This window comes from Crinia signifera, chromosome 7, assembly GCF_055691185.1.
Source record: "Crinia signifera chromosome 7, ASM5569118v1, whole genome shotgun sequence".
NCBI lineage: Eukaryota > Metazoa > Chordata > Amphibia > Anura > Myobatrachidae > Crinia > Crinia signifera.
The window spans coordinates 39,132,178-39,145,078 of record NC_139223.1 but is presented as its reverse complement, the minus strand read 5'-3'; the positions used below and the strand labels follow the sequence as shown (position 1 = coordinate 39,145,078).

Below are 12,901 nucleotides of genomic sequence, written 5' to 3'. Positions count from 1 at the left end.
TCATTATGTGTATGAAGGGCATTAATAAAGGTTGGCATAATGTGTAAGGGGCATTATGGTTATAAGGACATTAATAATGTGTGTCATGTGTAAGGGGCATTACTGTGTGGTATTATCAGGGGTGCCGAGAGAAAGGGGTAGGGGGTACAAATTACCCAGGCCAAAGTCTGATGGAAGGGCCCAGTGGGGGCTCCGGGCCCCCTCCCCTTAAGTGACAGCAGCAGCTGCAGCTCTTCTCCTCTGCCCAGCATACATTGCTTTGTGCTGGGTTGCAGTGTGGCCATGGAGGTGCTTAAAATACAATATTTTCTCCGGATTTTTTTTCTAAGAGTATAATATGAATAATGTGAGGAATAATGTACATAAGGTAAATTGGTACTACTGTGTGTTATAACGTGAATAAGGGACACCATCACATGATGTAATGTTAATAAAGTTGCACTACTGTGTGGCATAATTTGAATTGGGGGTACTATTGTGTGGCTATGCCCCTTCCCAGCAAGAACACACCCCTGTTTGGGCTGCGCACCAAATGTGTGCGCTGTTTCTATTTAAACTATTGCGGGTAGGGGCACCAAAATGATGACTGCTATGATGAGGGTTGATGGTGCTGGGAAAGGGGAGTAGGGTCAGAGGCGGAACTAGTGGCGGTGCTAGGGGGCACCAGCCAAAATCTTGCCTAGGGTGTCATTTAGGCTAGGGCCGGCTCTGGATGTACAAAACTTTGTTGTATTCCATGACCAAATGCATGTTGAAAATAAAGTGTCGACCTACACACTGTTGATCTATTAATCCGCATACCCCCAGCTCTTATGCCTATAGCTGTATTGCATGTTTTGCCTTGTGTCTAAGCAACAGCCAATCACATTCTCTGTCTCCAACCACAGAAACCTGATGCCGCGGTCATTGGACCGGCAGATCACCGTGGAGAAGACCCCCAGCTACTTTGTGACGCGGGAGGCCCCCCGTAGGATTTCATACATGTCCCCCCGGGTGAAGTTGATCGTGGTGGTGCGCAACCCTGTGACCCGTGCCATTTCTGACTATACGCAGACCCTATCCAAGAAACCGGACATCCCCAGCTTTAGTGAGTTGGCCTTCCGCAACAGGACCAGCGGGGAGGTGGACACTTCCTGGAATGCCATCAGGATTGGGCTCTATGCTTTACACCTGCAGCCCTGGCTTAGTCACTTCCCAATTTCCCAAATGCACTTTGTAAGTGGAGAGCGGCTGATCACTGACCCCGCTGGGGAGATGGCGCGTGTGCAGGACTTCCTTGGCCTCAAGCGTCTGGTGACAGACAAACATTTCTACTTCAACAAGACAAAGGGATTTCCCTGTCTCAAGAAGCCTGGGGGTGGTGGAGCACCGCGCTGCCTGGGCAAATCGAAGGGTCGGAATCATGTACAGATTACCACGGAAGATATAGAACAGTTAAGGGAGTTCTATAGGCCCCATAATATTAGGTTCTATGAGACGGTGGGGCAGGACTTTCACTGGGAGTAGAATCTGAGTAGAGAAGCACAAATTATACGTATATGATCCCTGAGAAGTGAGCAGAGAATGGACGGTGTCTTGGGGAAAACATAGCTTTAGACTGCAGACAATCAGACAAGACCAAGATGTGAAGGCTAAAGTCTTTGAGGACAACTAAAATTTTTGGGGCTGGGAACAATGTAAGGTTATGCTAAGAATCTATAACGTCCACTGATTTATTGCAAAAATAGCCACCTGTGGGAGAATTAATCACAGGGAACAGAAATTCAGAGGTCCAAGGAAAACCATCAGTAGGTGGATCTTCTCCAGATGCTAAGACTAGTAGATGAAGCACACTTCATACTTCATTGCTCCATTGCAGGTACTAGCAGGAGACATAATTGATTTTTAGCTCAAGACATCTTAATACCGAGGTCCCAAATTCCCTGTCATGGCAACAGACAGTAATAAGAGATTACAGACCCAACCATTCCACTCTGAGAACATGCAACATGCTTTGTTTTATTGGAGGGGGAGGGGGGGGACATTTTTATCAATTTGAGAACTCTCATTGGAACTTTGCTTTTTACCTGAAATAATTTTAATAATAAATAAGAGGTCTTACTCCAAAACTACCATAAGAGCACTAATGTGTACACAATAATAACTCTCTAAGTAGGCAGGAATATTGGATTCGGTGGAATAACATCTGAATGTAGTTCCGTTTCAGCTGTAGTATCCATGTTGCAAATAGAACTTGAGACAGTGATCGATGGTTCCCTGTGATAATTGCACATGGGTATCCGTAACCACAGGACATGGACACCGCCTGGATGGTTAGATTTCCTCCCATGTTCCTGAACGTCCTCCATGCACTTTATGTTATTTATTTACAGTTTCTTATATAGCGCAGCATATTCCGTTGCGCTTTACAATTGGAAACAACAGCGATAAAACAAACTGGGTAATAATAGACCAACATAGCGGTAGGAGGGCCCTGCTCACAAGCTTACAAGCTATAGATATACAATCTTTGTGTCTCCCATATTTTGTCTTCCGTCCTAAGGCCCGCAAGTCTGTAGGTCAAACAACATCCTCGTTTCAAGTCAAGTTCAAGAGCTTAGGGTCATTTAAACGACCATAGCATGAACCCTAAGACTATATTGTTAATTTGTATTTCCTAGAACCCAGCGACAGGTCACACAATGCACTAAACTATAAGTCAAGAGCTATTTTTTTTTTTTGGTATCTGGAAAAAAAAGTCCGGAGTTACTGAGCATTTTTTGAGCCTATTTTCTCTGAGCTTTTTTGCTCTGATTAAATATAGAAGCGAAACACCAGCTAAATGATCATTATTTTGGTGCTCTACATTCACAGCCATAAAAAGCAGGTTGTGAAACGTAAATAAGAGTTTATCCTCGAGTCTTATTTTATATTATTTTTATATTCAGTGTTTAATGATTAGTAAACCACTGTAGTATTAAATATGCCCATATAACACCACCCCAAACTAGAGGGCTGATACTGTGCCTGTGTCGTGTTAAGACACCATGGCGGAAGTACAGGGGGCTGCAGTGTTCTGATAGCCCCTCCTCCCACTGTAAGTTTTCCTGTGGGACCCACGCTGTTCCCCACAAAACAATAGGGAACTCAGGGGTAACTTTTGAAAGCCAGCCTTTCTTTGGGGTTGATGTATACAGCAGTAAAAAGAGTGCAGAAGTGGCCAATGACGTAGTTGACCTTGGCATCCAATCAGCTTTGAGGTACCATTTATCAAGTACATTCTATAAAATGGTCAGTAGAAGCTGATTGGTTGACTGGGCAATTTCTCCGCTCTTTTTATCTATATCAAATAAATAAATAAAAAGAATGTTTAAAATAGAAACACTGAAGAATGTAAAATGTATTAATAATATATAGTGTATCCACCCAGCTCCCCTCCCATTGTTTGAATATGAAAGAGATGTTATTTATTACATATTGTAAATAATTACTACACTGAAATTAAGAAAACAAATGATGGAATCATGGAGAAACTGGCAAAACTGGAAATGTTATCATAAAAAAAATGTATTTTTGTGCAATAAAGGTTTCCCATATTATTCAGTACTGAGCAGCCTGTATAGCTCCATGCTTTCGGTGGTGTATAGATAAGTTGCAGCCTATATTATCGTATGCTACAGAAGAAGAATATCTCTCTATCTATCTATCTATCTATCTATCTATCTATCTATCTATCTATATATATATATATATATATATATATATATATACAGAGAGTAAGGTCCGGCACAACAGGTCTTAGGGTAGCCAATGGATATATCCTTGCCCAGGTGCCAACAGTAAGGACCTTTCAGCCCCTTGTAGATAATCAGGAAAGAACGGGCACTCAGGGTCTTGTTGATGGTGAAACAAAGGACTGTTTATTCAGTCAGGTTGTCCGTCTACGTTTCGGGGTCTCCCCCTTCGTCAGTTACACCTACTACCTGTCCTGACGAAGGGGGAGACCCCGAAACGTAGACGGACAACCTGACTGAATAAACAGTCCTTTGTTTCACCATCAACAAGACCCTGAGTGCCCGTTCTTTCCTGATTATATATATATATATATATATATATATATATATATAGCGTCTTGACCCGGCACTGTGTAAAATGGCAAATCTGCTGAGTCCGGTGCCCCCACATCCAATAAAGGAGAATATAGCAGGCGTTAGTGTGGCACTCCGGACGGTAGTAGAAGAATTTCAGACGGACAACAAATGTAGTCAACGTTTCATTTCTTTTATCAGAAATTTCATCAGGATACAAATAACAGTGTAGTACATACCTTATATAACCCACATAATCAGTGCTGAGTAGATCCCACACCTCCGGGAGCCACGCCGCGCCGCCGGTGTCTGTGACGTCATCAGTACCGCGTCCACACACGCGGCTCAGAGGAGACGCGTCACCATAGCAACCCATGTCCATACACAGACGTGGTGCCTGTTATTTGTATCCTGATGAAATTTCTGATAAAAGAAATGAAACGTTGACTACATTTGGTGTCCGTCTGAAATTCTTCTACTACTGTCCGGAGTGCCACACTAACGCCTGCTATATATATATATATATATAGTATGGCTAAAGGCCTATACAAACTATAACATCTTTCCAATCTGGCCGGTTGGAATGAAAATCTGGGAAATTTCTGGGAACAAATTACAATCAACCATACGCTTCCAAAAGATGGAAAATAGACAAAAGCAGTCATCTGCAGAACTTGATTTAACCAATTTGTCTCAATGACCATTGTTTTGTCTGTTTTTCCATGTTTAGGAGCAAAGGGTCAATTGTCATTTGCTTCCCAAAATTTCCAGATTTTCATTCCAACGAGTCAGATTGGAAAGGTAATCTTATAGTAAGTATCGGCCTGAACTACTCCTCGGCGTTAACAAACTAAATATTTTTATGCACAAAATAGTTTACAAAGAAATTTGTATCTTTCATCATAAAACCAAATTGATCGTAAAACCATCCGTGTCCCAATTGTTTGGATGATGGTGTACTGTGAAGACCCATGTTGTGGCAGAGATAAGAAGTGACAAATGGTTTTGGGAGTTGCCACCAAGGTTACTGCAGGATTACTAATGATTACTATAAGGCCACCATCCATATGTACAGTAGCTGATGTTCTGTTAATCAATCAAAGGCTTCTGCTATCATGATCATAGAGGGAGCTTCTGCCAGCCAACTGTGGTGAGAACATGATGGCAGCTGTATACTACTTTGGGAAGCTGTGTATTACCAGCACAATGAGGGAGTCTCAGAGCCAGAAAGAGTCTGCATAGAGCTCTAGTCAACAAACTGGTTACAGCCTCAGCATCCACTGGGCCTTAAGCAGGAGGCTACATTGCCCAATGGATGATTGAGCTATGTAGAGGTCGCTAGTTCACAGAGTCTGGATATCCCATCTTCTGCCGTAAGCTCAGTATATTTTTTGGTAGAGCCCATCCGCTGGTCCTCTTCATTTATTGCCAAATTCTCAATCATTCATAGCTTAAAGGCACATTCCCTGAGGGCATGTCAAAAAACATTGGGGTTAATTTATCAATGAGTGATAAAACTCATGGTGGATGACAAAACTTGTTGCATATGATAAATGGTGCTCAAGCTAATCAGTTCCTAACTGCCACATGTTAACAAAATGACAGTTGGGATCTTATAGGCTGAAGCACCATTTATCAAACGCAACAAGTTTTATCAGTCACAATGAGGGTTATCACTCGTTGATAAAAATGCCCCCATTGTCTCCACCACATAGGCATTGAGAGCTGCTGCTGGTTATACTGTAGGCCTAGACCAGCGGTTCCCAACCTAGGCTACTCTACAGACCAGTTGGGGGTACATGAAAATAATATTGGTAATGTCTGAAGAAGAAGACTCCCAATGGCAGAAGAAGACTCCCATTGTCATGGAGACTAAGCACATTGCCTTACTTCCAGTTCCGTCTGTAGCATCATCAGTGTCTCCTTGTGCTTTTGCCTGACTAGCAATCCACTGGGAGTTACCCATGCTGCCCTCAGACATCAGCGATCATCTGCCCCGCGCTGACACGGGTGGAGGAAGCAGCAGCATTAATTCTTCAGGTGTCCGAGGGAACCCGTACACAGCCAGCGGCCAGACACAGAGGGAACCAGTTCCTGTCCGCACACTACTCCCCCGCTACTCCTGAATATAAGAACACATAAGGATACTCATATTGCTCACTTCCACTCCACTTGTAAGTGCTGTGGATATTTCAAATTTAGAGGAGGTGGTACTCATAAATGAAAAGCCTAATTAATGGGTACAGGAGAGAAAAAAGGTTGGGAACCGCTGGTCTAGACTGTTCTGTGGGCCTGATGGCCCAATGATTAATTTATCTTTGGGCCATTGTCTTTGGAAAATATACAAATGCTAGTTCTTGTCCTGAAATAGTATGAGATGGAGCTGCACATGGCACTGGGCCCTTTTGTATGCATGTCACAACTGCCTCATCTGCTGGTGGTAAAATATGCCCAATTTATGTTGGATGTGCTCTTCTTGTGCCTACCAGGTGCTACACAGGAGAAATGTCTATTTGTAATTAGATTGAAGGCTCCAGAGCCATACACAGCTAGTTGCCTCAGAACAAGACTTAATTAATCCTTTATCTGGTCAATGTGTCTTCCTCAGCAATTCCTGAAAGGTAATATGGTTGGTTACAGTTTAATTAGAAGAGCAACCACAAATCATTCTATAGAAGACATACAGTGTTTGATGTGTTTATCTGGAATATTATGCTAACAATATAAATAACTGTATTAAAGACATAGCAAAATAATATTATTAACAGTCTCTATTTTATTACTTCATGAATGATGTTTAAAGGTAATACATGGTGCAGCTTAGTGTGAGCAGAAGGACCAATGAGAGCCAGAATCACAGACACTGTTGCTTCTCATTGGTTCTCCGCCTTACACGCCCATTCTGCAGCCATGTTAAAGTGGCAAATATAAACGTTCTGCACTTTTGGCGGTTGTTTACGGTTCACTTCTGTGTAATTATAGCGAGTAAAATAAAAAAAATTTGCACAGCATTTTTTGCACAGCATTTTTTTAATCAATCAATACATTGAGCTTGCGTACGGCCCGTAGTACGGATGCATGAGGCCATCATGCGATAAAATCCTGCTATTTTTTTTATCGCAAGCCATTTGCAAGTTGATTGACAGAAAGCTGGCATTTGAGGGTGGGAACGTCTGTTTTCTGGGAGTGTCGTGGAAAACGTAGACACGTCAAGGCCTTTTAGGGGAAGTAGTGTGATGTCTGCTCCTGCCCAGACTTTTACAGTCGCCACACTGAAAAATATAATTAGAACGGATTTGCAGCAATTTGCCGATCCAGCTAATTTTTGCAAGACCTTCTAAGCAAATGGACGGTTTGCCTGGGGGGTAACGGTGTATCCCTGATCACAGGGTTCCAAATATTAGCAGCTCAGTGACCAGGTCTGGAATGAGGCCCAAAAGAGTTAACAACTGTCAAAAAGCTCCAGTAGCAAAGCACTGCATGTCAGTTTTTGTTTCTTCATATTGCAATTATGCTAATGTATACTTATCTACCAATCAGTGCAAGCCAGTACTGAGAACTATTGATACCAGGTAGAGATGTTATACTATGGCAGTCCGCTTTCAAAGATGGTAACTGTCAGTAAAGGACAGGGACATATGTCACGTCAGATAATACTCAGGCTTGAAATTATTTTTAATGCCTATAAGGGGATTAACATTCGTGTTTTTTTAATGCGCATAAGCTTCTACTCACTTTGGGCACGGTTTACTCTTTAATAAATGCGTGACATTCTCACTGCGGAAATGAAAGTATATCTATTTGTGAAAAAGAGGTAATAGGATTTAATATTATTATGGGACAAGGAACCCGCTTGGCAATCTCCGATACTACTGTCATCTTGATGTTCCGTCAGGTACTTGCCTCCAGATTGAAATGTGATTGTTGGGGGGGGGGGGGGGGAGAGGTTGTTTCACTTGGCAGATTGACTCTTATTAGAGAAAGCTCATAGTCGTTGATCTTTAGATGGAGCCCAGGAAAACGAAGTTCTATATTACCCATTACCATTTACAATACATAAGCCTAGCACCTGGCAAAGAGAGATATCGGAGCAGGGTGCTGCTGCGCATTGTAAGTTATAGTCTTACTGAAGAATGAATCTGTCTGTGTGCAGGATAAAATCACTGCACCCCTAAAATGTAATTCACGTGCGTGTGAAATGACTTACAGTACAAGTCGCATTGCTGCATTCATTATCGCACGAGGTAGAGAGGCTTGTATTGTATTTGGAGGACATCCTTATTCTCTGAGATGGGTTATTGTAACTTTGATAAGTGTGGGAACATTTATACTATTGAATACTTGGAAAATGTAACTCAGTTTGAAGGAGAATTTAAAGAACACGTTCAACACAGATATTTATTCCGTTTGATGTCAGTGGCGGTTTAAGAAAAAAAGGTCGGCAACACCACATATAGGGGGTTATTCTGATTAACTCGCCGTTTTCCCTCGCAACCATGCGAGGGAATGTGCAACAAAGACATGCCCCGCTGCAGGAGAAATCATTTGATGGTGTCGACCATCGAATGATTTCTCGAGCCTTTACAAATAAAGGTTAGTATGAACTTTCTTTTATTTGCAGGCGCAAGGACCAAGGTGGAGGTACGTAGACCATTATCTCTCTGCTCGGTGATGTTAGCACCTATCTGCTCGGTGATGTTAGCACCTATTGCTAGTGAGTTGAGGTACGGAGACCCTCATCCCTCTGCTCGGTGATGTTAGCACCTATTGCTGATAAGTTGAGGTACGGAGACCCTTATCTCTCTGCTCGGTGATGTTAGCGCCTATTGCTGGTGAGTTGAGGTATGGAGACCCTCATCCCTCTGCTCGGTGATGTTAGCACCTATTGCTGGTGAGTTGAGGTACGGAGACTCTCATCCCTCTGCTCGGTGATGTTAGCACCTATTGCTGATGAGTTGAGGTACGGAGACCTTTATCCCTCTGCTCGGTGATGTTAGCACCTATATCTGTTGAGTTGAGGTATGGAGACACTCATCCCTCTGCTCGGTGATGTTAGCACCTATTGCTAGTGAGTTGAGGTACGGAGACCCTTATCTCTCTGCTCGTTAATGTTAGCACCTATATCTGTTGAGTTGAGGTATGGAGACTCTCATCCCTCTGCTCGGTGATGTTAGCACCTATTGCTGGTGAGTTGAGGTACGGAGACTCTCCTCCCTCTGCTCGGTGATGTTAGCACCTATTGCTGAAGAGTTGAGGTACAGAGACCCTTATCTCTCTGCTCGTTAATGTTAGCACCTATATCTGTTGAGTTGAGGTATGGAGACTCTCATCCCTCTGCTCGGTGATGATAGCACCTACTGCTGGTTAGTTTAGGTACGGAGACCCTTATCTCTATGCTCAGTAATGTCAGCACCTATTTTTGGTGAGTTGAGGTACGGAGACCCTTATCTCTCTGCTCGTTATTGTTAGCACCTATATCTGGTGAGTTGAGGTATGGAGACGCTCATCCCTCTGCTCGGTGATGTTAGCATCTATTACTGGTGAGTAAAAGTACGGAGACCCTTATCCCTCTGCTCTGTGATATAAGCACCTATTGCTGGTGAGTTGAGGTACGGAGACCCTCATCCCTCAGCTCGGTGATGTTAGCGCCTATTGCTGGTGAGTTGAGGTACGGAGACCCTCATCCCTCTTCTCGGTGATGTTAGCACCTATTGCTGGTGAGTTGAGGTACGGAGACCCTCACCCCTCTTCTCGGTGATGTTAGCACCTATTGCTGGTGAGTTGAGGTACGGAGATCCTCATCCCTCTGCTCGGTGATGTTAGCGCCTATTGCTGGTGAGTTGGGGTACGGAGACCCTCATCCCTCTTCTCGGTGATGTTAGCACCTATTGCTGGTGAGTTGAAGTACGGAGACCCTTATCCCTCTGCTCGGTGATGTTAGCACCTATTGCTAGTGAGTTGAGGTACGGAGACCCTCATCCCTCTGCTCGGTGATGTTAGCACCTATATCTGGTGAGTTGAGGTACGTAGACCCTAATCCCTCTGCTTGGCGATGTTAGCGCCTATTGCTGGTGAGTTGAGGTACGGAGACCCTCATCCCTCTGCTCGGTGATGTTAGCACCTATTGCTGGTGAGTTGAGGTACGGAGACCCTCATCCCTCTGCTCGGTGATGTTAGCACATATTGCTGGTTAGTTGAGGTACGGAGACCCTTATCTCTCTGCTCGGTAATGTCAGCACCTATTTCTGGTGAGTTGAGGTGCGGAGACCCTTATCCCTCTGCTCGGTGATATAAGCACCTATTGCTGGTGAGTTGAGGTACGGAGACCCTCATCCCTCTGCTCGGTGATGTTAGCGCCTATTGCTGGTGAGTTGAGGTACGTAGACCCTCATCCCTCTGCTCAGTGATGTTAGCACCTATTGCTGGTGAGTTGAAGTACGGAGACCCTCATCCCTCTGCGCGGTAATGTTAGCGCCTATTGCTGATGAGTTAAGGGTACGGATCCCTCATCCCTCTGCTCGGTGATGTTAGCACCTATATCTGGTGAGTTGAGGTACGTAGACCCTCATCCCTCTGCTCGGTGATGTTAGCGCCTATTGCTGGTGAGTTGAGGTACGGAGACCCTCATCCCTCTGCTCGGTGATGTTAGCACCTATTGCTGGTGAGTTGAGGTACGGAGACCCTCACCCCTCTTCTCGGTGATGTTAGCACCTATTGCTGGTGAGTTGAGGTACGGAGATCCTCATCCCTCTGCTCGGTGATGTTAGCGCCTATTGCTGGTGAGTTGAGGTACGTAGACCCTCATCCCTCTTCTCGGTGATGTTAGCGCCTATTGCTGGTGAGTTGAGGTACGGAGACCCTCATCCCTCTGCTCGGTGATGTTAGCACCTATATCTGGTGAGTTGAGGTACGTAGACCCTCATCCCTCTGCTCGGTGATGTTAGCGCCTATTGCTGGTGAGTTGAGGTACGGAGACCCTCATCCCTCTTCTTGGTGATGTTAGCACCTATTGCTGGTGAGTTGAAGTTTGGAGACCCTTATCCCTCTGCTCGGTGATGTTAGCACCTATTGCTAGTGAGTTGAGGTACAGAGACACTCATCCCTCTGCTCGGTGATGTTAGCACCTATATCTGGTGAGTTGAGGTACGTAGACCCTAATCCCTCTGCTTGGCGATGTTAGCGCCTATTGCTGGTGAGTTGAGGTACGGAGACCCTCATCCCTCTGCTCGGTGATGTTAGCACCTATTGCTGGTGAGTTGAGGTACGGAGACCCTCATCCCTCTGCTCGGTGATGTTAGCACATATTGCTGGTGAGTTGAGGTACGGAGACCCTTATCTCTCTGCTCGGTAATGTCAGCACTTATTTCTGGTGAGTTGAGGTACGGAGACCCATATATCTCTGCTCGTTAATGTTAGCACCTATATCTGGTGAGTTGAGGTGCGGAGACCCTCATCCCTCTGCTCGGTGATGTTAGCATCTATTGCTGGTGAGTTGAGGTACGTAGACCCTCATCCCTCTGCTCGGTGATGTTAGCGCCTATTGCTGGTGAGTTGGGGTACGGAGACCCTCATCCCTCTGCTCGGTGATGTTAGCACCTATTGCTGGTGAGTTAAAGTACGGAGACCCTTATCCCTCTGCTCGATGATGTTAGCACCTATTGCTAGTGAGTTGAGGTACGGAGACCCTCATCCCTCTGCTCGGTGATGTTAGCACCTATTGCTGGTGAGTTGAGGTACGTAGACCCTCATCCCTCTGCTTGGTGATGTTAGCACCTATTGCTGGTGAGTTGAGGTACGGAGACCCTTATCTCTCTGCTCGGTAATGTCAGCACCTATTTCTGGTGAGTTGAGGTATGGAGACCCTTATATCTCTGCTTGGTGATGTTAGCACCTATTGCTGGTGAGTTGAGGTACGTAGACCCTAATCCCTCTGCTTGGTGATGTTAGCACCTATTACTGGTGAGTTAAAGTACGGAGACCCTTATCCCTCTGCTCGATGATGTTAGCACCTATTGCTAGTGAGTTGAGGTACGGAGACCCTCATCCCTCTGCTCGGTGATGTTAGCACCTATTGCTGGTGAGTTGAGGTACGTAGACCCTCATCCCTCTGCTTGGTGATGTTAGCACCTATTGCTGGTCAGTTGAGGTACGTAGACCCTCATCCCTCTGCTTGGTGATGTTAGCACCTATTACTGGTGAGTTGAGGTACGGAGACCCTTATATCTCTGCTCGGTGATGTTAGCGCCTATTGCTGGTGAGTTGAGGTACGTAGACCCTCATCCCTCTGCTTGGTGATGTTAGCACCTATTGCTGGTGAGTTGAGGTACGTAGACCCTCATCCCTCTGCTTGGTGATGTTAGCACCTATTACTGGTGAGTTGAGGTACGGAGACCCTTATATCTCTGCTCGGTGATGTTAGCGCCTATTGCTGGTGAGTTGAGGTACGTAGACCCTCATCCCTCTGCTCGGTGATGTTAGCACCTATTGCTGGTGAGTTAAAGTACGGAGACCCTCATCCCTCTGCTCGGTGATGTTAGCACCTATTGCTAGTGAGTTGAGGTACGGAGACCCTCATCCCTCTGCTCGGTGATGTTAGCACCTATTGCTGGTGAGTTGAGGTACGGACACCCTCATCCCCCTGCTCGGTGATGTTAGCACCTATTGCTGGTGAGTTGAGGTATGGAGACCCTCATCCCTCTGCTCGGTGATGTTAGCACCTATTGCTGGTGAGTTGAGGTACGGAGACCCTTATATCTCTGCTCGGTGATGTTAGCACCTATCGCTGGTGAGTTGAGGTATGGAGACCCTTTGGAAGCATTTGGAAGTTTTATTGC

At 45.1% G+C, this 12,901-nt stretch overlaps 1 protein-coding gene across 1 annotated transcript in view; it reads left to right on the top strand.

Moving 5' to 3' along the window:
* LOC146020068 (heparan sulfate glucosamine 3-O-sulfotransferase 2-like) overlaps positions 1-3,582 on the top strand; it is a 59,135-nt gene extending 55,553 nt beyond the window's left edge. The window contains exon 2 of the mRNA XM_083152869.1: positions 888-3,582. Coding sequence (XP_083008995.1) covers positions 888-1,506 — 619 coding nt within the window. The 3' untranslated portion in view covers positions 1,507-3,582. The remainder of the gene's footprint in view (positions 1-887) is intronic.
* The last annotated feature ends 9,319 nt before the right edge of the window (positions 3,583-12,901 follow it).